The sequence below is a fragment of the Rutidosis leptorrhynchoides genome, chromosome 5 (assembly GCF_046630445.1).
Source record: "Rutidosis leptorrhynchoides isolate AG116_Rl617_1_P2 chromosome 5, CSIRO_AGI_Rlap_v1, whole genome shotgun sequence".
Lineage (NCBI taxonomy): Eukaryota > Viridiplantae > Streptophyta > Magnoliopsida > Asterales > Asteraceae > Rutidosis > Rutidosis leptorrhynchoides.
Genome location: NC_092337.1, coordinates 116,554,265 through 116,581,709, shown reverse-complemented (window position 1 = coordinate 116,581,709; position 27,445 = coordinate 116,554,265). Strand labels below are relative to the sequence as shown.

The 27,445-nt window shown below is 35.9% G+C and overlaps 1 protein-coding gene across 1 annotated transcript; it reads left to right on the top strand.

Annotated features, from left to right (window-relative positions):
* Positions 1-5,799: 5,799 nt before the first annotated feature.
* On the top strand, positions 5,800-26,911 carry LOC139846864 (7-ethoxycoumarin O-deethylase-like). The gene is made up of 2 exons (XM_071836408.1): positions 5,800-6,845; positions 26,093-26,911. The coding sequence occupies exons 1-2, from the start codon at positions 5,970-5,972 to the stop codon at positions 26,702-26,704; spliced, it is 1,488 nt and encodes a 495-aa protein (XP_071692509.1). The 5' UTR covers positions 5,800-5,969; the 3' UTR covers positions 26,705-26,911.
* The last annotated feature ends 534 nt before the right edge of the window (positions 26,912-27,445 follow it).

The window sequence follows — 27,445 nt, the reverse complement described above, 5'->3', positions numbered from 1 at the left end:
ATCAGGAAGAAATAGGATTGAAGGGTGAAAAAGAATAAGCCGAATACTTTGTGGAAGGAAAATGACAAATCATTTGCTTGGAAAAATAGTCCACCTTCCAAGAAGGAAAGCCCAACAAAAGACGCCGAATGTTTCCATTGTGGAAAGGTTGGCAATTGGAGAAGGAAGTTGTCCTATCTTTCAATCTGAGCTGAGAAAAGGCAACGCTGGTGAGACTAGAAAATCAGTTATATTCCATATTAGTTATATACTTCTTCTAGTGATTCCTAGATCTTTGTTAACTGGTTGTGGCCTTCACACCTGTAACAATATGAAGGGAATGAGAAGAAGTAATAGACTGAAGAAATACACACTGGATTTGCAAGTATGCAAAGGGGATCAAGCTTTTGTTAAAGCTATTGGTACCTCTGAACTTACTTCTCTAAGTGGTCTTATTGTTTTGTTGGAACAATAGCATTATGCTCTCAATACTGTGAGCGATATAGTTTGAAAGTTATTAGTATTGAACTTGCGTTTACACACTTAGGTATTTCAGTTTATATTTATCTTAATACCTATCCACGTGATGGTATTTTTGAAATTGATATGCATAGTGTAATTTCAAATGAGAATTCTGTGTATACCTACATCGTCAAAGTCTTCAAGCAAGACTTGAATAAGACCTATCTATGACATTGTCATATTGGTCATATAAACAAACAATGCATTTCAAAACTCCAATCTAATGGACTTTTGGAATCAATTGACTCTGAGTCATTTGATGTATGCGAGTCATGTTTATGTGAAAAAATGACAAATGCTTCTTTCTCCGATTTTGGTAAAAGAGCTAAAGATCTTTGAGGACTAATACATACTGTTGTATGTAGACCTTTAAGAATAATGTATAGATTTAGTTAATTTTACTTCATTACATTTACTGATGACTACAGTAGCTATGATTATGTTCACGTGCTGAAACATAAACATAAAGCTATTTTAACATTCAAAAGTATTCCAAAATGAAGTAGATAATCAGCTTGGAAAGACAATTAAAGCACTTCGCTCTGATGGAGTAAGTGAGTTTTTGAGTCAAGAGTTTTTAGACCACCTAAAGAATTGTGGGATTGTCTCATAGTTCACTCTACCTAACACACCACAATACGATGGTGTGTCCGAGTAAGAGGAATCAAACTTTACTTGATATAGTTTGATTTATGATGAGTCTAATTTCTCTACTACTGTTTTTTAGGGATATGCATGAGAGTCTGCTGCAGGCATACTCAATGTGATTCCAACTATGAAGGAAGAAAAGACACCATATGAGTTATGGCATGGGAAGAATCCCAAGTTGTCTTATCTGAAAGTCTGGGGTTGTAAAGCGTACGTGAAGCATAACACTTCAAACAAATTAGAACCCAGAACTATCTAATGTTACTTTGTACGATACATAAAGGAAACAATGGGTTACTACTTTTACTACCAAGCTGAAGACAACGTGTTTTCTGCTCGGTCTGCTGAATTCCTGAAAAGAGATCTTCTCTTACAAGAAGTCAGTGGGAGTAAAGTAGATCTTGAAGAAATTTAAGTACTTTAAAGTAACATACCTTCAGTAAGCACTAGCAATCTACACGTTGAAACTGAGCACACTGTTGGTGAGCCAGAACGTGTTACACCTGCACTTTATAGATCTAGTAGAACTCATCGGCTTATGAGGTTTAATTATCTGATTAATTCAGATAAACCTCAACTAAGGGATTATGATGAACCCTCTAGCTGTGTGAGGCCATATCAGATCCTGAATCTGAAAATGACTAGATTCTATGAATACAGATATGCAGTTCATGAAGGATAATCGAGTATGAGACTTGATTGATCTTCTACCCAATTGTAAGACAATGAGGTAAAAATGGGTCTTCAAAGGAAGACTGATATGGACGGTAATGTAAACAATTTTAAAGCTCGATTGGTGACAAAAGGTTATGATGAAAGTTTTTCACCAGTTGCGAGCCTTAAAACAATTAGGATACTTATTGCCATGGTTACTTTTCATGATAATAAAATATGGCTAATGGATGTCAAAACCGCTTTCCTAAATGGAAACCTAAGCGAGGACGTATATATGGTTCAGCCGGAAGGGTTTATGAATCCTAAGCATCCTAATAAAGTATGCAAGCTTCTAAAATCCATTTATGGATTAAAGCAAGCATCCAGGAGCTAGAATCTTAAGTTTAATGAGAAAATCAAAGTGTTTAATTTTTCTCAAAACCAAGATAAGCCCTGAGTTTACATTAGAGCTAGTAGGAGCAAATTAGTCTTCTTGATCTTATATGTTGATGACATATTACTTATTAGAAATAACATTCCAACTTGCAAGATGTCAAGTCTTGGCTTGGAAAATGTATTTCCATAAAGGATCTTGATGAAGCTACTTATATTATTGGAATGAGGATCTATACAATAGATCCAATTGAATTATTGGTTTGAATCAAAGTACATACATTATCTTGCAGAGATTTAGCATGCAAAACTCCAAGCATGGAGTTTTGCCAATGCAAAAGGGCATAACCTTGAGAAAGTCTCAAAAGTCCTATCACAGCAGATGAGATGAGACAAATGAAATGTATCACATATGCTTCGGCTATATGATCAATTATGTATGCCATGATATGTACTATACTCGATGTTTCGTCAGTTTTGAGTTTGACGAGTCATTGTCAACATAATCCAGGTGAAGTACATTGGATTGTTGTTAAGAATATTCTTTAGTATTTGCAGAGTACTAATGATATGTTCTTGGTTTACGGTGGTTTGGAAGAAGAGTTAAGTATTAAGTTTTATACTGATTCTAGTTTCCAAACTGATCAAGATGATTCTCAATCCATTCACGTTGTTTCTTTGTCATGATGGGCAAGACAGTTGATTGGAAGAGTTCTAGACAGAGCACTATTGAACAATCTACAACAAAAGCAGAATACATTGTTGACTGAGAAGCTGCTCAGAAAGCTGTCTGGATAAGGAAGTTTGTTGTTATACTCAGAGTAGTACACAACATTTAATCTTCTATAATATGTACTGTGATAGTTCGAGTGTTAATATACTTTCGAAAGAATCACATATACATAAAAGTTTCTGGCACATTCTTCAAAAGTTTGACTACATTCATGAAGTCGTTAAGAAGAATGATATTAGTATTCTTAAGGTTCATACAGATGATACTGTGGCTGACCCGTTCATGAAGCCCATGATGCACAACAAGCATGATGATCATTCTAGTAATACTGGACTTCGTTATGCTGCTGATCTTTTTCATTTGTAATTTAGTATTTGGATATTTTTGGAATATTAAGCAGTTTTATATTAATGAATTGATATATAGTTGGTATGATCGTTTTCATTTATATCACTGTGTTCTATATTAGCATGTTTAATCTATGAATAATTCTTGATTATTCAAAATCTCCATAATCGGTCATGTTATGGGAATAACATGAATTAAGATTAATGTGAAATTTTAGTTATATTCATTGATGATGAATAGTTAACTTGTTGAGACCAAAATTCATATGTATTCATTGATGATGAATATTGGAATGGCCCAACCATGAGATGTCACTACATGGATCGTAGTCAGTAGTAAATCTTTTAGTGATTATGTCTTTGTGTCCTTAGACTTGAGATGCACGCCCATCTTGATGAGTGTAGCATTGTATTTTGATATGGTTAAACGCTGTCCTGAATAAGGCTGTTATAAAGGCCATTATTGGGTATAATGTAAAGCTCGTGATAGACACGTGTATGCAATATAGGATTTGATCCACTAAAATGTTTAGAGTTAGATACTTTTTGAGCTCCTCGATGAATGAATAAGATATTTGTGTGGCCGCACCCAGATGTAATTAAGATGATACTTAATTAATTTGGTGATCTAATTCAGTTCTAAGATCGAGAAACAAAATTGTTAAACAAATGAGAATGACCAATGATCCATATCTCAAGTTTAACTAAAGTATCTGAAACAAAAGGACGAATGGCATTTAACACTTACCATAAACAGTTTCGAGAAACTACCCTCATGTGAATTTGGGAACAATGACGTGTTGCTAGACGCTTACCATTGTTTGTATAGTTACTTAGTGTTGTGCCATGCACAAGTGGGAGTCTGAAGGATTAATGTGCAAGGTACAACATATAACTATATGGCCAAATTCATTTGAGCCTTCGGGGTCACACACATATACACCGAGACGTCAAATAAAATATATATATGATGTATATATATTACTGAAGTAACAAAATAGTAAATCGAAATTAATTCATTTACTATTCATATGAATAGTAAATGAAACGAAATTAATTAATTTACTATTCACATAAAAGCTACATGATAGAAATTATTAATTATAAGTTATATAATATACCCCTAAAGTATTTGAGAAATACGACTTTGAAAATGATCTTGATTTCTTTTGATTTGCTTTTTGCTACCAAACAAATGAAGTATGATATTACATCAGACAAAGAAATCGAAAACAAGATTTCAAGAACTTGTTTTTTATTTTATTCACCAACTTGTGAAGTCTTTTAGACTTATGGATATATATATATATATATATATATATATATATATATATATATATATATATATATATATATATATATATCCATTCTTTCTTTTGGTCTGATCGAGAGAATTGAAAGAGAGAAAGTAAGAAAAGAAATAACATTGTTTCATACGGAGTATTATTTTGGGTTCATAATATTAATCAAAGGTTGATTAATTATTACTTGGGTTTGGACTAGCATCCATTGACGTTGTTTGAAGTGTAGTGTGGACTATCCAAAGAGACGGTCATATTTTTGATCGTAGGTTTCTCTCCGTTCATCAGTTTCTTCAAGAAAGGTATATCGTTAACTCACTTTGTGAATTACATATTTTGACAATTATTAGTGGTGTAATTGGATCATTGGGATAAATTAATCGTGTGCATGTTTCATTAAATATATGAATATATAATCTTGTAAATGTTTTTATGAAATAATAAAAGATTATTATTTTAACTATCCGCTGCGTTAATCTGAAATTGGTAAAAGTACACACGGTTTTCCAACAGATACATCATCGCTCCTCACTATGGCTTTCACTGAACTCGCTGATATTCATTATCGCTATATTCAAACAACTTTTTTGTTGTTTGTAGTGATAGTTGAAATTAATAATTGTATTGATTTCGTGATTTACAATAAAAATACATTGTATTCATATTGATTTATACCGTGATTACATTATTCATTCATATCTTTCGTTTATAGGTTTTTAAGCCTACAAATCAATTTCACTCAAACTAATCGAGACATGATTTTATTATAGCTCAATTCAATTACATGATTTTTTTAGGTTATGACTTGCTATCTTTATTATCAACATTCAACATTACTAATGAAACAGTTTTGATTTCTTAAAAACATAACAGTAACACACACTATATAAAATATAATTATTCAGATAATCTAATTTTTGTATCGTGTTTAAAAAAATCTCGCGAATTCGCGAGTCTAAAACTAGTTAATTAATTATTGTATGTGTGTATTGTATTTTCGATCTTTCAACTTATAATAGTCAATATCTCCACTAAACAAAATGAAAATTCACCAAAACACTCTTTAGTTCTGTCACTAAACTCACTATAAATTCTATCGACTAGCTTGAAATCCCAGAAAATGACATTTCCAGAAAAGTTGGTTTAAGAAACTCTTCTTACACTTCTTTCAACTTTATTTTTCATTTCATTTTCATTCTTTTATCAGTAGGAGTAATAATTAAAATCTAATTGACACATGAGATCTTATCATATTGTAACTCCTAATAATGTCAACTAAATCAGGCTAATAAATATTTAAACAGAAAGTATTAGCTCGTGGTTTGTACTACATTATATATTGTTTCACAATCTTCACCTAAAAAACAACCCAAACCAACTCTTATCTCATCAATGGAGTTTGTCACCATTTCCATTGCTATAATCTTATCCTACGCACTTCTTCGAACCATTTTCTCGATTTTACGGCACACCAAACCCAACAACTTACCACCCGGTCCAACCCCGTTGCCGATCATCGGTAACCTTCACTTGCTCGGTGACCAACCACATCTATCCCTAGCCAAACTAGCCAAGATCCATGGCCCGATCATGATCTTAAAACTCGGTCAAATAACAACACTAGTCATCTCGTCAGCTAATGCAGCCAAAGAAGTACTCAAGAACCAAGATGTTAGTTTCGCATCACGACATATACCCGATGCAGTCACGGCCCACAACCATTCACAAAACTCAGTCGTTTGGCTCCCGGTTGGAAACCGATGGCGGACGCTTCGAAAGATCCTTAACTCCAACATCTTTTCAGTGAACTCTCTTGATGCCAACCAACACTTAAGAAGCCAAAAAGTGAAGGAGCTTGTAGCATACTGTCGAAAAGCAAGTCAATCGGGTGACTCGGTGGATATTGGTCGTGCTGCTTTTAGAACAACAATGAATCTTTTATCAAATACTATGTTTTCCAAGGATTTAGCCGACCCGAATGAGGATTCGGGTAAAGAGTTTAAGGAAGTGGTTGGAAACTTGATGGTGGAGGCTGCGAAGCCAAATTTGGTGGACTTTTTTCCGGTTTTGAGAAAATTTGATCCACAAGGAATTAGGAAGAGGATGGCACTATATTTTGAGATGATTTATGATATTTTTGAGGTATTGATTAAAGAGAGGGTGGAAATGGGAAGAATTGAAGGAGATGATATGTTGGATACGTGTTTAAAGATTAGTCAAGAGAAACCAGATGAGTTCGATCATGTAGCCATCAAACAAATGTTTTTGGTACGTGAATTTATTTACTTTAATTTAATTTTTACTTTAAACTCGGAGATAAATAAAGTGATATATATATATATATATACAAATCCATATTAAGTTTAAATATCTTAGATCTAATAATAAAGCTATTTAGGAAAGACTTTTAGGATAGAGAGAGCAACTAGGTAGACATATTAGTTTGGTTAGCGTGCTACGTTAGAAATTCCACACGTAGTGTGTTCTTTAAGTTTATAAGAGTATCCCGATCATAACGTCATTCTTTAAATTAACACAATGTCATATTAGTTTCACATTACCATTTACTTCTATCAAACACATTCACTATCAACAATCAGACTTTTTCAAATTAATATTGACCCGTTATATTAATCAACAAATACATAGTATAACTTTTAATGCGGAATGTACAATAACATTTTACAAATAGTCCGTGATGTAAAATGTTTGAAATCGACGAATTCTTCACGCGTACATATTGGCTAATGATTGATATGATGGTGCCAATGGTGCCAAACATTGGCAAACTAGCTTTTTGTTAAATGTTTGACAACTCCGTTGACAATGCTCTAAGAATAAGTTTGTAAAAAAGTCAAATATATTTTTTACAGATCGATTGTTTACTTATTTAGTGTAATTTATAATACGATACGATATTAAAATTAATAATTATTGAATTGATTGATTTTGTTATAATATTTGAATAACAATTACTTACAGAATTCCTTAATTTATTATATTATATTATAGATTAATAACGAATATTTAAACGTTCAAAATTTTCAAATGAGGTCAAACATGCAAGCTATTCATTAGAAGCACATGATTTAGTGTGAGATTCGTTTTTATAAAATATATATACACTCTGTAATGTTTATTAGTTAAAATAACTAAAAGAATTGCTCCTTACCTATGAGGGGCATGATCAATGGGGAATCGGGGAGAAGCGGGGGGAAGAAATTTTTTTTTTTGGTTTTTTTTTAATTTTTTTTTCCGGCATCAAGATCACACGAAAATATGAACATTTAGAAGAGACACTTCGTGATGAATGTTATTATTTAGGCGGGAAAACGATCGACAAAAATAACATTCAAGATAATATTGTCCGTAAAGAATATGAACGTTTTTTTCCCATGTTTTGTGAAGTAAAATTTAGCCCGATTTAGAGTTTAGGGTTTAGGGTTTGGTGTTTTGGGTTTATTCCATAAACTCAAAACCCTAAACCCTAAACCCTAAACCCTAAACTCTAAACCGTTCGTGTTAAAAACTCAATCTAAATCCTAAATCTAAACCCTAAACCATAAATTTCTAAACCCTAATATCTAAACCCTATAAACCCTAATATCTAAACCCTAATATCTAAACCCCAATAGCTAAAACCTCAAAATACGCTCGAAAAACACGATAATTGTTATATATTACTTCTTCGAGCGTTTTCCCGCCAAAATAAAAACATTTATCAAAAAGTGTCTTTACTAAATGTTCATATTTTCATCTCATCTATAATGTTCGTGAACAAAGTTTTTTCAAAAAACGAAAAAAAAAAAGTTTTTGCTTCCCCCCGCTTCCCCCCGAATGGTTACTTCCCTCTTGATCTTGATGCCGGAAAAGCAAAAAAATTTCTAAATGCAGCGAAAATCTAACACAACAGGTCCATAACAGCAAGTCTATAACACCAAGACAGCAAGTCTAACAGCGGAAGCAACATCGTCTAAGCACCTGAGAAATACACGCTTAAAAGTCAACACGAATGTTGGTGAGCTATAGTTTGTAATCAGTAAAGTAATGTAGACCACGAGTTATCGTATTTAAAACAGTATGAAAAGTATATGCTTATCCGTGGGCACCCGGTAACAAACTTAACGTAATAGTAATACCCCTAAAAGTACACTTGGCGAGTGCGTATGTCCTCGAAGTATCAAACACCCGTTAACTGCTAGCGCGACTAGCCCGAGTGGGGATGTCAATCCCTATGGATCCATATCTAATATTCGCGTTCACCGGTTCAAAACCAATGATTAAACGTTACCGTGCTAAGGGGAATGTTTATGCCGTTATATAACCCACACATATGTAAAGTTTAAGTTCTCGTGTCAAGTAAGTAAAACATAAAAAGCGCATGTATTTTCAGTCCCAAAAATAGTATAAGTAAAAAGGGAAGCTATAACTCACAGTGAATAAGCAGTAAAAGTCGATATGAAACGTATGCAAGTAGTAAGTCGGTCCGAAAGGTCGTCAACCTAAGCCAAAGGTCACTAGGTCTGTATGTTATCCCAAAAGGTTAAAAGTGAATAAATTAAGTTTAAGTGTCATCATCGACATCATCATTATCATCATCATTATCATCATTACTAAGGTAAGTTTAACAAGAATAGAGATCGAAATAAAAGGCTGACTTCGGACAGCTGTTACAACCTCTATACAAAACGAAAAGATGCGTAGTCAGTGGCTATGGCTCTGTATGTGAGTCCTCTAACCTCTGAACAATTTTCAGAACCTAACTCGTCTTCGTTTGACCGTGGCGACGGTTTAAGTGCGAGTATGTCAGAAATTTCAGCACAACGTTACAAAGGCGTAGTGACTTTCGGAAGGCCATAAATCCTAAACCGTATATCGGATTAAGTCGAGGCCTAAACGAAAAGTCATCTACTCGAAACGAACTAACTGAAAATAAATTTTACAGAAGTACAGGAATCTGATCAGATCCCTAAAAACAGTAAACAAGTGCTCCGGTGGGGTTCTTGGTGCTTGATGCTCATCACGGTTCTCATCCTTGATGCTTGTAGCTTCAATTGTACAACTCATTGATAGGTTAGCATCACCTTGATCAAGATTCAACCATCAACACACAATATGTTAAGACCAAGTAAGAACACAACTCATTTAAGAGTCTTAGATGGATGATGAACCAAGGTTACATCATATCCTTAGTCTTAACACAAATACAAATTCTATTTACAACTAAAGCTACAAACTTTACTTCAATTAAACAAGTATGAACACAATCTTAATCAAATAAAGTAATGGAACCCTAAGCTAGAGAGCTTGGATCCTTTTCACACAAGTTATGAGATTACAAAGCTAGAAAGCTTGAATCTTTGGTGTTCTTGAAGATCTTGAAGCATAAAGCTTGGATATTTAAGTTACATGAAGACCACAAACATAAATTTTGATCTTTATAAAAAAATAATGAGATCATAAGTTAAAAAAACTTAGATCCAACAAAAGAAATGAAGATTCAAAGCTAGAAAGCTTGAATCTTGGTTGTTCTTGAAGATCTTGAAGCATAAAGCTTGGATCTTTAAGTTACATGAAGATTACAAACACAAGTTTGAATCTTTATAACAAAATAACAAGATTAAAGCTAAAAGATTTAGATCTTCAAAATAGGTGAAGATTCAAAGCTAGAAAGCTTGAATCTTCCATGTTCTTGAAGGATTCAAATTCATGTTTGAATCTACAAGATGTGATCAAGATCAAAGCTAAAAAGCTAGATCCTTTGATGATGATGATGATTTCGTGAGAGAGAAGGAAAGAAGAAGAAGAGAAATCAAATACTTACACTTTTTAGAGAGAGAAAGGCTAGAGAAAGAATTAGAGAGTAAGTGTGTGTAAAATGCAAATGAGAGCAATTGTAAAATGGATGGAATAAGGCTTTTATTTATAGGTGGTGAGGGTGAGGGTGGGTGGTGGTGGCCGTAGGTTTTCAAGGGGACAAGGGGGACACTATTTTCACTTTTTGGTTAATGGTTGTCTAAAGTTGGTGCTTATGTTAGGATCTCATGCAACATTAAGGATAATAATTGACAAAAATGCTAGTATGTTCCCTCTAATAAATGGGCATTTGTCTTACTTATTAATGGGTCACTAGTTATTTATAATTGGGATAATTAAATATTCCACTAGCTAGTGTAGGGTAGGCTAAGGTCCAACAAGGTAGAAAGTCCAACAAGACTAACTAGTGTGCTCTAGTAAATTACTAAGCGTAATTAAGCATCCAAAAACCAAGTAATTGTTATTATAAAATAACAATTAGTATTTCGTAGTCATAATATTTCGATTACGATAAAAGTTAAACGTGTACGCAGTACGCAGTTCGTTAAAAACGTCAAGTAACACTAACGGTCATAAAGGCTTCCGGGGGTTAAGCTAAGTATCTTACCTACTTAATGATACGTTTTAACATATAAATGATAGTAATCAACATGTAGGGAGTTCCCAGAGTATAATATAGTTCAGTATGCACAAATACGCAGTTTCGCGAAAACACAAAGCACAAAAGAAAGTCGAAAAAGTCGGGTCGTTACTGTAGCGACCCGACAAAATCGTCATTGACGGCGCCGTCTACTTAGGTCCCGTCACGTGGTCATAAGTCTTTAAAACAACGTTTGACCAAAATATGTCGCATTCATTTCAATTATAAAGATGTTTTAAGGTTTACAAAGTAGGTTCGACGACCAAACATGTTACAATGTTATAAGTACAATTGAAACCTATGCGACACAAATTAAGTTAAGTCAAAAGACGCTCCACGTATGCATGTATACTCGACATCCAAGCAAGTATCAAAAGTAATGAGCGGAAGCATGTATCACAAAACGTTCAAGGACCTGAGAAAAACATAGAAATCTGTCAACGAAAACGTTGGTGAAATCATATGTTTAAGTAAGTAAGTACGAATGAACCACAAGATTTATATCATTGAAATAATAGTAAACCATTCTAAAATTGTTATCACGAGCACCCAATTATCAAGGTTTAACTTTCCATCCATAGAACCCCATCACAATAGTGTTAGAACATACACTGTTTCTCAAAAATATATTTCATCCGAATAACGGTAGCGAACCGTCCGAATGAGGGTTTGTCAAACCCATATGGCCATATAACATAAGTTCTCGCTTACACCCGGCAAGTGTAACTAATGATAATCGAATTGAGGATTTTTGTTCAAACTCGTATGTAGAATGTTTGTTTTCCTGTACTTGTGTTCACTTAGTAAAAAGAAACGTTTATGTTTTCTCATCCCAAATGTAAGTTCAAAAGTGTAAAAGTGGGAATATGATCTCACCTTGAGTGCAAGCGTATAAAAGTACTTCACAAGTAAACGTGTGCAAGGACGAATGCTAGTCTTGACCTAAACAAGTAGGTCGTATCAATAACGGTAAACACGATTGGTTAAAGTGTTCAATTAGTCCTATGGCTCGTTTCGACTCGATTATTATAGCATGTGAATCAAATTGTCAAGTTTCATGCAAGGTACAAGTATAAAAACATGTTAGAATGGTTGCATAAGTATTTGGTTAAGTTTGAACAAAAGTCAACTTTGGTCAAGTCAAAGTCAACAAAAAAGTCAACACATTCGGGTCGGGTCCTGAACTATTTTTTTGAGGTTTTTAATCATATATAAGCATGTTAGAACAAGTTACATATGAATCAAAGGTGCGTAGGATAGCAAACATTTTTCGAAATTTGACCATGTAGGTCAGTCCCTGAATGCGGCTTATGTCGCGCCGCGACCAAGGATTGTCGCGCCGCGACAATCAACGTGAACTGGTGCCTGACCAGTTTCAATTATTCAAGTCTCAACCAACTTCAATTAAGCACAATTCGCAAACTGTAAACACTTAAAACGTGTATCATACATCGTTGGAAAGGTAATTTAACGAGAAATGCAACTAAACACCTTTCATCAATTAAAAACATCATTTACAAAAATCAAAATTCAAGTTGAATGCTCATTTAATGTTCATCATAAATACTTCCAAGTTCATAAATGCACATTTATGATTCGGGAATTAAATGCACACATATGATACGCCGTTTCATAGGTAATCAAACATACAATTCAACTAACCACTTACCAAGAACAATTCATGGCATTCAATACATCAAATGTTCACATTTAGGTCTATCAAACCCTAACCAACATCACCAAAATCAATAATCAAGTTTATGAAGTTTTCTAAAGCAACCTACACATCAAATTGAGGCTAGTGATACTAGTAACACAATTAAAACTTGCACTTATAACATTTAACAACATTCAAGCAACCAAAATCACCAAATCAAACACACCAAAATTCAAGTTCATGCTAGTTGCTTAAAATAACGAGATCGAGCATATAAATCACATAATCATATTAGAATGGAGCCATAGACACTAATTAACACTTTTATAAGTGAAAATCATCAAGAACACAAAATCTAGTGATTTTAGAAAGTTACCCAAATGAGAAGTAATCGGTATGGATTCGAAGAGGAAGATGCAAGGATTCCAAATATGTAATTTGTTTTGATGTTTGATTGTTAGATTGAAAATGGATGATGAGTCTTTGAATCGGTGTTTGAGAGAATATGTTGAAAGTATTTAGAAAAATGGAAAATGAAAAATATAATGAATGGAGGAGGTGGGTGTTGACCACTTTGACCTAGTCAAAACTTTGGTCATTTGGCAACATTGGTCCCTCAAGTTTGAATCGGGGGTGTGAATTACCTAAACGAGATAATTTAAAAGAGCGTAACAACGGGAGATGTTATAAATATTTAACGGACTATAAAATAGTTAAACGGAAAAAGGCGGGATGTTACAATTACATTACCCACCTGTTAATGAAAATTTCGTCCCGAAATTTTAGGATGAGGTAGACGGTAGAGTCGGGAAGAGGTGAGGATACTTCTGCATCATTTGATCCTCTCGTTCTCAAGTAAACTCAGGTCCTTGTTTTGCATTACATCGGACTCGGACGATCGGAATCTTGTTGCGTTTTAAGGTCTTGACCTCACTGTCCATAATTTCGACAGGTTCTTCCACGAAATGGAGTTTGTCATTTATCGTAAGCTCTTCAAGTGGTATGACAAGTTCTAGTTCAGCAAGACATTTCTTCAGATTCGACACGTGAAAAGTGGGATGAACAGCGCTCAACTGAGTCGGGAGATCCAAACGGTAAGCAACGGGTCCAATACGCTCTAAGATCTCGAAAGACCAATATATCGCGGATTCAACTTCCCACGCTTTCCAAAACGGATTACACCTTTCCAAGGTGCGACTTTCAACATAACGCGGTCGCCGATTTGAAATTCGTGATCTCCACATTTAAGGTCGGCATAGCTCTTCTGACGATCACGGGCCGTCTTGAGTCTCGCTTGAATTTGGAGAATCTTCTCGGTTGTTTCATGAAGGAGTTCGGGACCGATGAGTTGCTTTTCACCTACTTCGGCCCAACAAATAGGAGAACGGCACTTGCGGCCATACAATGCTTCGAAAGGTGCGGCATTAATACTCGAATGATAGCTATTGTTGTAAGAGAATTCGGCTAGCGGTAAATGCTTCTCCCAAGTTTTTCCGAAATCTATAACACAAGCATGCAGCATGTCCTCTAAAGTCTGAATCGTGTGTTCGCTCTGTCCGTCGATCTGCGGGTGATATGCGGTACTCATGTCAAGATGTGTTCCTAAGGCTTCTTGTAAAGAACGCCAAATTCTAGAAGCAAAATGGTATCGCGATCTGAGATAATCGATAGGGATACACCGTGTCGAGATACAACTTCCTTTATTTATAATTGCGCCAGTCTCTCCATCGTATCAGTTTCCTGCATGGCTAGGAAGTGTGCAGATTTGGTAAGACGGTCGATAATAACCCAGATGGTATCATAACCTCCTACCGTCTTCAGTAGCTTCGTGATGAAGTCCATAGTTATCCCTTCCCACTTTCATTGCGGGATTTCGGGTTGTTGAAGTAATTCGGATATCTTCTGATGTTCGGATTTGATCTTGGAACAAGTTAAACACTTCCCAACATAAGTAGCAACATCCTTCTTGAGATTAGGCCACCAATACTATTCCTTGAGATCGTGGTACATTTTACCGGCTCCCGGATGAATCGAATATCTCGACTTCTGGGCTTCGTCTAGAATGAGGCTTCGTAAATCCCCATAACTAGGCACCCAGATTCTTCTAGCAAAGTACCAGAGTCCAGTCTCCTTGACCTCAAATCGAGAAACGAGGATGTTCAAATGTTCTTGAGAAATATTCTCCTCTTTGAGAGCCTCATCTTGGGCTACTCGGATCTGGCTATTGAGATTCGTCTGAATGGTGATGTTCAAGGCACAGACACCAAGTGGTACCTTTCTCTCCTTTCAGCTCAAGGCATCAGCTACAACATTTGCCTTGCAGGGGTGGAAGCGAAGTTCACAATCATAGTCGTACAACGTCTCAATCCATCGACGCTGTCTCATATTCAACTGCTTCTGGTCAAATATGTGTTGGAGGGTTTTGTGATCGGTGAAGATAGTACTCTTGGTTCCATAAAGATAGTGTCTCCACAGTTTTAGTGCAAAGACAACGGCTCCAAGCTCAAGATCGTGAGTTAGTGTAGTTTCACTCGTGAATCTTCAGTTGTCGAGAGGCATATGCAATAAATTTCGTTCGTTGCATTAGTACACAACCAAATCCATGTTTCGAGGCATCGCAGTACACAACGAAGTCGTCACTGCCTTCGGGAAGTGATAAGATAGGTGCGGTGGTCAACTTCTGCTTTAGGGTTTGAAATGCCGACTCTTGCTCGGCTTCCCAAACGAACTTCTTCCCCTTATGAGTTATGCAGTCAAAGGACGCGCAATCAGAGAGAAACCTTCAATGAATCTACGATAGTAACCGGTGAGACCTAGAAATTGGCGGATATGAGTCAGAGTAGTGGGGGTTTCCCACTTGCTGATACTTTGCGGGATTGACTTTGATACCCTGGTCGCTCACAATATGACCTAGAAATTGGACTTCCTTCAACCAAAACTCACACTTGGAGAATTTGGCATAAAGCTGCTCTTGTCTCAAAAGTTCCAACACTAGTCGAAGATGTTGTTCATGTTCTTCTTCATTTTTGGAATAGATGAGGATATCATCTATGAAGACGATAACGAAATTGTCCAGGTATGGCTTGCACACACGATTCATGAGATCCATAAATACGGCAGGTGAGTTGGTTAACCCGAATGGCATCACAAGAAATTCATAATGGCCATAACGAGTTCTGAACAAAGTCTTCATCACATCGCTCTCCTTCACCCTCAACTGGTGATAACCGGATCGCAAATCAATCTTGGAGTAAACACTTGATCCATGCAGCTGATCGAAAAGATCGTCAATTCTGGGAAGGGGATACCGATTCTTAATCGTCAATTTGTTGAATTCGCGGTAGTCGATACACATGCGGAAAGATCCATCTTTCTTCTTCACAAAAAAAATAGGTGCGCTCCAAGGCGACGAACTCGGTCGGATAAATCCACGGTCTAGTAGTTCCTGCAGTTGACTCTGCAACTCTTGCAGTTCAGAAGGTGCTAGTCGGTAAGGTGCGCGGGCTACAGGTGCAGCTCCTGGTACTAGATCGATCTAAAATTCCATTGATCTCGGCAGTGGTAATCCCGGTAATTCTTCTTGGAAAGACGTCGGGAAATTTGTTCACAATTCGCACATCCTCCACGCTTTTCTCTTCAACTTCTAGCTTCTTCACATGCGCCAAAACAGCAAAATGTCCCTTCTTCATAACCTTTTGTGCCTTCAAGCAACTAATATGGTTCAACTTCGAACTACATCTATCTCCATAAACAATCAGAGGCTCACCATCTTCGCGTGGTATTCGGAGAATCTTCTCATCACAGATAACTTCGACTCTTACCTTGGACAACCAGTCCATACCGAAAATTACATCAAAGCTTTCCAACTTGATGGGTATCAATTCAATCTCGAAATCTACACCAGCTAAGTTTATTATACCTCCTCGGCCAATTTGGTCAACTTTCTCAAGTTTTACATTGGCTACCTCAACAAGCATACTCTCCTCCAAAGGTACTAACGACCAATCTATCTTAGAGCAAAAGTGTCTACATACATAACTCCTATCGGCACCAGTATCAAACAAGACAGAAGCTAATAGATTGTTGATAGTGAATGTACCTGTGACCAAGTCAGGATCCTCACGGGCATCTTGGGCGTTCATGTTGAAGACTCTTCCACATGCTGACCTGGCATCCTTCTTCTTGTTCGGGCACTCATTCTTGAAGTGGCCCTGTTGACTGCACTCAAAACAGTTTCTTGGTCCAGTAGGGTTTGTCTTCACAGCTGAGGTGGTGATCTTGCAGTCCCTGTCAATGTGCCCAGTCCTCTTGCACTTTTCACAGACCACGTTGCAGTACCCTGTATGATGCTTGTAGAATCTCTTGCACTATGGGAGACTACCCTTGTAGTTAGGGTTCAAGCTAGGGTTCAGGTTGGGGTTCCTCCAGTCGTTGTTTCCCTTGAAACCCTCATGCCTCTTAGCTGGGTTCTGATCAAAGACCTTCCCTTTGTTGCCTTCCCACTTACGCTTCTCATAACTAGCTCCTGATTCTGATTTCGCTTTCTCTGGTTCCTTGCGGACGATCTGGTTCATCAGGGTGTGCGCCATGCGCATAGCTTCCGGGACATCTGCTGGTTTCGAAGAGGTAACATTTCCCTGAATGGTCTTGGAAAGTCCCCACAAGTATCGTTCCATTCGCTTAAATTCAGGGGTAACCATCGTGGGGTACATCAAAGCTAACTCTAAATACCTTCGGTTATAGCCATCAAGGTCGGTTCGCACAACCTTCAGCTCCTAAAACTCAGCTTCCATTTTCTGAATCTTCGTTATGGGGCAGTACTCCTCGATCATAGCCCCTTTGAATTCCTCCCACGGGGTAGCATAAGCCTCGTCAATTCCTTTAGCCTGAGCAAGCGTGTTCCACCAGGTTAAAGCGCCGTCTGACAGAGTACAGGAGGCGTACTTAGTTTTGTTCACTTCTGAACAGTTGCTTACACGGAACACAGCTTCCAACTTCTCAACCACCTTGTCAGTCCAACTGGTCCCTCAGTACCACTGAAATTATGGGGCTTGCAGCTCTGAAATTCCTTATAGGTGCACCCGTTATGATTGTTTTGGTTAGCGGGTGGAGCTTGGGGGTTGACATTGGCCATAGCTGCAGCCAAGGTTGGAGAATTCGGATCTCGGGGAGATCTCGTTTAGACTTTTTTAGGGAGATCTCGGCATCTCGGAATAATCTCGGGGAGATCTCGGACGTTGACTTTATAGATTTTCTAAAAAAATATACATAAAAACATAAATATATGTATATTTATATACGTTTTTACGAGATTTTAGAAAAATATCTAAGAAATGAGCGAGAAAATCTTTGAAATTACGAATTTTACAAGAAAATGTTACAAATTAGCAAGAAAATTCGAGAAATCGTGGCTTTGACTAAGTTTGACCCCGTTGACCAAGAAATCTCGGGAGAAGAACATCTCGTCTCGGTTGCCTTCTAAAACCGAGATCTCGGGGGAGATCTCGGGGAGATCTCAGGAGATTTACAACACTGGCTGCAGCTACTCGAGCAACAATCATTTCCTCAATCTGTGCCGCTGTGGGCGTTTCCCTTGGGACTCTTCCATTTGCCATTGTTCCTCTGAACAAAAGTTTTGACTCAAGTCAAAATCCAGCGTTCAATAATATTACAGCATAAGGCACCCAGTATGGAATCAACACAACGCACAATTAATTAAATAAAGCAACCAGATACAGATACCACAAAATCATCATACAGTAGCGTAAATAGAACACCGTACAAAATTTAAACAACATTAAGTTCTATTCATTAACAAGAAAGTTGCATACATCCGCATAAGGTTTGTACAATACATGAGTAAAACATGAAACTACTAACAGAGTCACATAAGGAAATCTAATACAAAAATCCTACGGTGATGGTGGGTAAACGATGTCCATCAGGTGGGACATCTGTTCCTCGAGCTCTGTTACCCGAGCACGGAGGATATGCACTTCCCTCGTCAGTTCCTCGACGACGGGGGATGCTGGTGGGGTAGGCGGTGCAGGCGGTGCAGATGGTGCCGGTGGTGCAGATGGTGCAGCACCAGAAGTAGATGGTGCATAACAGGCAACCTTACGCACGAATGGATCGGTGGGATACGGTACGACCCTCTTACGGGCTATGACCCTAACCAACTGTCCATGTGCATCCACGAACGGTCTTCCTCTATTAATCTCTGGGATAACGATGCCATCGAAACGATACCGCTTCTTCGGCGGGGTAGAGGGCGGCTGCACGGGCGCATCCTCAGGGTACTCCTCAGAATCATCCTCGGAATCCTCTTCGGAATCCTCCTCGCTGGAGTCATCGGATGATGAATCATCTGAATCATCTGAAGGTGGATCTGCTCGGCCGGTGGTCATAAGTCGATATCTGCTAGGTGGGATCGGTACAACACGTCCATCGGCGGTGCGTCTGACCCAATGTCCTCGCTCATTACGAAAAGGACCATCTCCATTTCCACCAGGGATTACAGTATCACCGGAATGTTGCTGTGGCCCCGGGAGTCTAGGGCTGGGTGGTGCTGGAATCATCTCGGGATCCTCGTCTCCGTCTGAGACGTCCATCAGGTCAAGCACGAGTCCACTAGAAGGTGTATCGCCAGAGTCATCGAAGCGTAGAGGTGAATTAGCAACAATCGTAGGCGAGGCAACAGTCGTCTCTGAGTCACTCTCGAAGTCAAAGGTCATGGGCAGCATGTCTGACATCTGAACAAGGAAAAATAACTTTTTCCATGTCAGTAAGACATATAGCAAGCACGTAATCAGGCACTACAACATCCTAGCAGTACATGACATGGTAATGAAAACGGTTCTAAACAGAAGTAACATGCAATAACAAGAATAAGTAGCAGCATGCAGTAAGTTCTCATAGCAGTAAGAGTAAGCAGTAGCATGCAGCAGTTTCGCAGAAACAGGTAAACAATCAAGTTGTAGATTAGTCCTATCATTGAACCCTACTTGGCTCGGTCAAGACTCACTAATGCAATCTAATTCCCTACAACCAATGCTCTGATACCAAATATGATGCCCCGTACAAAACCATTGTGTACGATTCGTCAACAACAGGATCTTTACACTGTCAAATACTACATGCGGTTTGAAAACCAGTTTGCATTCATAAAAAGATAGCGTTTACAAAAGATAACGTGACACAAAGGTCGTTACAAAGGCATTATTTGAAAATAACATAAGTTACGAATGCAAGATAAAATTTTAATAATTGAGACATCTCTAAGTAATGCAGCGGAAATCTAACACAGCAGGTCTATAACAGCAAGTCTATAACACCAAGACAGCAAGTCTAACAGCGGAAGCAACATCGTCTAAGCACCTGAGAAATACACGCTTAAAAGTCAACACGGATGTTGGTAAGCTATAGTTTGTAATCAGTAAAGTAATGTAGACCACCAGTTATCGTATTCAAAATAGTATGAAAAGTATATGCTTATCCGTGGGCACCCGGTAACTAACTTAACGTAATAGTAATACCCCCTAAAAGTACACTTGGAGAGTGCGTATGTCCTCGAAGTATCAAACACCCGTTAACTGCTAGCGCGACTAGCCCGAGTGGGGAGGTCAAACCCTATGGATCCATATCTAATATTCGCGTTCACCGGTTCAAAACCAATGATTAAACGTTACCGTGCTAAGGGGAATATTTATACCGCTATATAACCCACACATATGTAAAGTTTAAGTTCTTGTGTTAAGTAAGTAAAACATAAAAAGAGCATGTATTCTCAGTCCCAAAAATAGTATCAGTAAAAAGGGAAGCTATAACTTACAGTGAATAAGCAGTAAAAGTCGATATGAAACGTATGCAGGTAGTAAGTCGATCCGAAAGGTCGTCAACCTAAGTCAAAGGTCACTAGGTCAGTATGTTGTCCCAAAAGGTTAAAATTTAATAAATTAAGTTTAAGTGTCATCATCGACATCATCATCATTATCATCATCATTATCATCATTACAAAGGTAAGTTTAACAAGAATACAGATCAAAACAAAAGGCTGAATTCGGACAGCTGTTACAACCTCTATACCAAACAAAAAGACGCGTAGTCAGTGGCTATGGCTCCGTATGTGAGTACTATAACCGCTGACCAATTTTCAGAACCTAAATCATCTTCGTTTGACCGTGGCGACGGTTTAAGTGCGAGTAGGTCAGAAATTTCAGCACAACGTTACAAAGGCGTAGTGACTTTCGGAAGGCCATAAATCCTAAACCGTATATCGGATTAAGTCGAGGTCTAAACGAAAAGTCATATAATCGAAACGAACTAACTGAAAATCAATTTTACAGAAGTCCAAGAATCGGATCAGATCCTGAAAAACAGTAAACAAGTGCTCCGGTGGGGTTCTTGGTGCTTGATGCTCATCACGGTTCTCATCCTTGATGCTTGTAGCTTCAAGTGTACAACTCATTGATTGGTTAGCATCACCTTGACCAAGATTCAACCATCAACACACAATATGTTAAGACCAAGTAAGAACACAACTCATTTAAGAGTCTTAGATAGATGATGAACCAAGGTTACATCATATCCTTAGTCTTAACACAAATACAAATTCTATTTACAACTAAAGCTACAAACTTTACTTCAATCAAACAAGTATGAACACAATCTTAATCAAATAAAGTAATGGAACCCTAAGCTAGAGAGCTTGGATCCTTTTCACACAAGTTATGAGATTACAAAGCTAGAATACTTGAATCTTTGGTGTTCTTGAAGATCTTGAAGCATAAAGCTTGGATCTTTAAGTTACACGAAGACCACAAACACAAGTTTTGATGTTTATAACAAAATAATGAGATCATAAGTTAGAAAACTTAGATCCAACAAAAGAAATGAAGATTCAAAGCTAGAAAGCTTGAATCTTGGTTGTTCCTGAAAATCTTGAAGCATAAAGCTTGGATCTTTAAGTTACATGAAGATTACAAACACAAGTTTGAATCTTTATAACAAAATAATAAGATTAAAGCTAAAAGATTTAGATCTACAAAATAGGTGAAGATTCAAAGCTAGAAAACTTGAATCTTCCATGTTCTTGAAGGATTCAAATCCATGTTTGAATCTATAAGATGTAATCAAGATCAAAGCTAAAAAGCTAGATCCTTTGATGATGATGATGATTTCGTGAGAGAGAAGGGAAGAAGAAGAAGAGAAATCAAATACTTACACTTTTTAGAGAGAGAAAGGCTAGAGAAAGAATTAGAGAGTAAGTGTGTGTAAAATGCAAATGAGAGCAAGTGTAAAATGGATGGAATAAGGCTTGTATTTATAGGTGGTGAGGTGAGGGTGGGTGGTGGTGGCCGTAGGTTTTCAGGGGGACAAGGGGGACACCTTTTTCACTTTTTAGTTAATGGTTTTCTAAAGTTGGTGCTTATGTTAGGATCTCATGCAACATTAAGGATAATACTTGACAAAAATGCTAGTATGTTTCCTCTAATAAATGGGCATTTGTCTTACTTATTAATGGATCACAAGTTATTTATAATTGGGCTAATTAAATAGTCCACTAGCTAGTGTAGGGTGGGCTAAGGTCCAACAAGGTAGAAAGTCCAACAAGACTAACTAGTGTGCTCTAGTAAATTACTAAGCGTAATTAACCATCCAAAAACCCAAGTAATTGTTATTATAAAATAACAACTAGTATTTCGTAGTCATAATATTCCGATTACGATAAAAGTTAAACGTGTACGCAGTACGCAGTTCGTTAAAAACGTCAAGTAACACTAACGGTCATAAAGGCTTCCGGGAGTTAAGTTAAGTATCCTACGTACTTAATGATACATTTTAACATATAAATGAAAGTAATCAACATGTCGGGAGTTCCCAGAGTATAATTTAGTTCAGTACGCACAAATACGCAGTTTCGCGAAAACATAAAGCACAAAAGCAAGTCGAAAAAGTCGGGTCATTACATTTCACATGTCTCTTCCATAATTATCCAAAAATTAAGGACTTAAATAATATTTATTAATTTAATATTATCAGTTAGTTAGTTAAATTGAATTAAGTAATAACTACCGTATATAAATTGAATAGGGTTTAAGCTTTAACCCCATTCTTTTTATAAAGCTTAAAAAAGTCAAAAATGCTTGGAAAAATCAAAATTAACTTCATCTTTTTTAACAAACGAATGTATTCCCATGTATCTAATTATTGTTCAACACACATTCTTCTTATCTAATTATTGTTTAACAAAATATGTGGTATATGTATATATTCAGCACTTATCCTTCTTATCTAATTGTTTTTACATTGTATCTTGTATAGAGGTAATTTTAAGTCGTCCTTTAAGGTAGTAAGACTACAATAAATAAGGTAATTCATAGTGATATTAACCAAAATGCAATATATGTTTTTTTCTGTGAATTTCTAAGGGCACATAATGTGCAAATTATGGTCTTGTACGCCTAAAATGTGGTATTTGAAAACATGCTTACACTCTTTTATTATAAGTGAAATTTTATGGTGTCTAAAACCACAAAAAAATACACCTAAAATGTGGTATTTAAAAACATGCTTACACTCTTTTATTATAAGTGGAATTTTATGGTGTCTAAAACCACAAATAGTCTTGTTTGGGATCATAGTATACGATAACTGAAGGGATATATATAACAATAGCAAAAAAGGTCAATTTTAACCCGTTACCATTTCAAAGACTAACTGATATGACATATTGAAAATATAGTATTGATCTAAATTAACTATACTTCAAATTATTGGTTCAATATATGCCCAACTTTAAACGCTACCACAAACATAATCTGAAAATGAACATCAAACGTCGTAAAAGAACTGACTCATTTGAAAAGATTTTTGAGTAGCGGTGTAACGAACGGGCTCAAAGTATTTAATTAATCCTCAATCTCATCAAATTTTATCGAATTGATTGATGGTATGTATCATAAATATAAATGAGTGGAAATTATATTTTGCAACATTTTTAAAGTCAAAGAAGATTAAGGATGTATATAATACAATTATTGAAATGACCCGTAAAATCACGGGTTTGTTTAAATGAAACAGTTTAATGATATGTTTTAGTTATTAAATGAATGTAAATGCTAAAATCATTTAGTTTAATGACCCATGAGACCACATATTTTGACTAAGAAACTTATCGTTATTAACTCGGTCAGAATAAATGAACTACATTCATTCTCCACTATATCATAAATGGTTCCCAACATAACAATAAAAGAGGGATTGAAAATACCTGGTTCAAGCTCGCAAAAATCATGATTAAATAGTCGCAATATGATTTGACGTATGTTATCGGTTTTTAGATTCTTATTTAACAAACATACAATAATAAAATATTTAAGGTGTGATAAATTTCATTATCAAACCACAAATAAAAGAGAATAATTCTTTGCAAAAACCATTAACAATAACATGAAGGTTTGTACCTGCTTTTAGGAAACAAAAGGTTATTGAATAATATGATGGATATTGAGAAAAAGAGTTGTAAAGGTTTGTACATATTGAGAAAAAGAGTTGTGATATATATGGTAGAGATACTCCAAGATATCTATATTTATAAAATAGTAATACCGTATTAAATATTAAATGATTTTTTATTAATTATTTGTGCCTTTAAAATTGGTATTCATATATTATCGGCATTTATTTATTTTTATTTTGTATCTCTTTAATTTAAATTAATATAAAATAATGACATCGTCATTATAAAAAATAAAGAATAATTAGTGAAATGATGACAACATTATTTTAAAACTTTATATGAATATATAGATTATCCTTGACTCATAAATATAGTTTTGCACATTTTACATTTAAAAATGAAATTTTCTAAGAGTTGTCTTTAGAACGTGCAACTTGAGTATATAAATTCTAATAACCACCCCTTCTTAAAAATAACTACCCTGATATGTGCAATTAATTAAGAAAATTTTTAATGACAACCATAAGGGTTGTCTTTAAAAAATTAAGACATGCTTAATTAATTTATACATCAAAATTAACCACTCACTCCGTAAAAATAACTAGAAAACTTCATTATTTAATACACACATTTCTTTCTTAATGCGCAATTCACCAAGTACCAAGTCTCTCGCTCAAAAATTTAATTACCCGAGATTTACCTTCTATGAGGGGCCAATATGCTCGTTCATATAGATTAATAACGAATATTAAAACGTTCAAAATTTTCAAATGAGGTCAAACATGCAAGCTGTTCACTAGAGCCACATGATTTTGTGTGAGATTCGTTTTATAGTATATATATATATATATATATATATATATATATATATATATATATATATATATATATATATATATATGTGTGTGTGTGTGTGTGTTTGTACTGGTTTTTAGAGCTCGTGCATTGCACGAGTGTGTAAAAAGTCGTGCAAAAACCGTAACAGATTATACCATTCAAGTATGTAAATATCAAAAGTAAATAAAACTTTAGAGCCCGTGCGTTGCACCGATGGGTAAAATAATCGTGCAAAATATATTGATATTTCAAACAATTATTACATTGAAACCCGCTAAGATAGAACCCAAATTATGAGGAGATACTTACTTTCCACATCATTGCTCTCTTTACACGAACGATCCTACGTCATACTTCCACTACTACCCTTTTAGGATTAGGAGTGATAGTTAGATTTAGGCCTCAGCCTTACAAATTATTAAACTTTTTCAGATACTCCTAAGATTATTTTACACCTAACGACACGTAAAAACTTGACTAATCTGAGCGTATCACATGCTCTTTCCTACACCTCTTTCAATTCGATTAAGAAATATTTGAATGACGCACTCCAAAGGGAAGAAACAATGTCAGGACCAAAAGATGGTGTACATTATGATCAAAACAACTACGCTTATTCCAAGGGGGAGAGTGCAAGATATCAAAGAGATCCCGAGAGATCAGTATTTCAAAGATGGTCAAAATAAGAGATTATCAATAACAAATCACATCTAAGGGAGAGATTTTTAAGTTCAATTTATTGATGAGATTTGTAGTATTATTGTTAGCATATAAATATCACTCACCTAGCTTAAGAACTAAGCCTTTCACCACAATTACATCAACTCCCTCACACACACACTCACGAATTCTTTCCCTACTTCCTATCACATTGTAACCTTCAGTCTTGGCTCCTAGTTGAATTAATAATAAGTTCTTTTAATATTCATCTTCAAAGCAAAACAAAAGCATACCAGATTAACATTATACACTCATATTCATACATCAACAAATATACATATATAGTGATTTTTAATTACACTAGAAAACATGAATTGAAACCTAGATTGAGAATTTCATTAACTTAAATTTATCCATGATGTTTTGTTCTACGATTGTTGCAGGATTTGTTTGCCGCTGGCACTGATACAACTTCAAACTCATTAGAATGGGCAATGACAGAGGTACTACGCAACCCTCACACGCTGGCAAAAGTCAAAGAAGAACTCGAAGAAGTTATCGGTAAAGAAAATATCGTACAAGAGAGTGACTTATCTAAACTACCATACTTATGTTGTGTTGTGAAGGAAACGCTAAGGATTCACCCACCAGTCCCCTTCTTGATACCTAGAAAAATTGAGACCGATGTCAACTTAAATGGTTACACTGTGCCCAAAGATACACAAGTTCTTGTTAATGTTTGGGCCATAGGGCGAGACACAAACATGTGGGAAGACTCATCGGAGTTTAAGCCAGAGAGGTTTTTAGCATCTACACTTGATGTTCGAGGTAGGGATTTTGAATTAATTCCCTTTGGAGCTGGACGAAGAATATGTCCCGGTTTGCCACTTGCTAATCGTATTCTTCATGTGATGTTGGGATCATTACTCAATAATTTTGATTGGAATCTTGATTATAAAACTCAACCTGATCAGACTATTGACATGAAAGAAAAGTTTGGAATCACGTTACAGAAGGCCAAGCCCCTTTGTGTTATCCCAGTTCCCTTGAAGTAGTGTTTCTATTTTGAAAATCCATTAAAACTGGCCTAGTTATGTATAAAAAAATCATGTTCAAGTGTTTTATACAATGTATTTTAGTATTTTACTCCATCAACTCTTAATATTTATTTTTACGTTATTTGTTTGATATGTATCTATGATATCAAATATATGGCCGATGAATATACCAGATTACATATCTTAATTCAAATGATTTTGATTCACAACAATCTAATGGAGAGAAAAAGTAATTTGTTTTAGTCCATAGTTCATGTCAAGGAGCTTGTGTCTCTAACAACCTCACTTTTCCGTCACTTTTATTTAACTGCATGTTAATTAAATTAACGGTGATTACTTGGTTTGTTTGTTTGTTTAGCTATTAAATGTATACTTGATCTTTTGTGGATTACTTGAATTAATATGATGTGATATTAATTGCATAGCTTATTTCGATTGATGAAATACATAGAAAATGAAACGGTTTTAATAACTGCAAAAGGTGTCTGTCGGGACTGCAAATCACTCGGTTTGTAAGTAAATAATTATTTTAATAATTATTAACTTTGAGAAAAAATTATTTAATTTATTATATATTTTAATAAATTGAACTTAGTGGATGCGTTTTAACTTCTGGTTAACGTTCTGGGAATTCAGTACGGTTAACGGCAACTAGAAACGAGCCATACGATCACATAAAATAACAAAACAAGCCCGAGACCACTCACACAAAGGCCAATCGGCCGAACTAGCCCACCC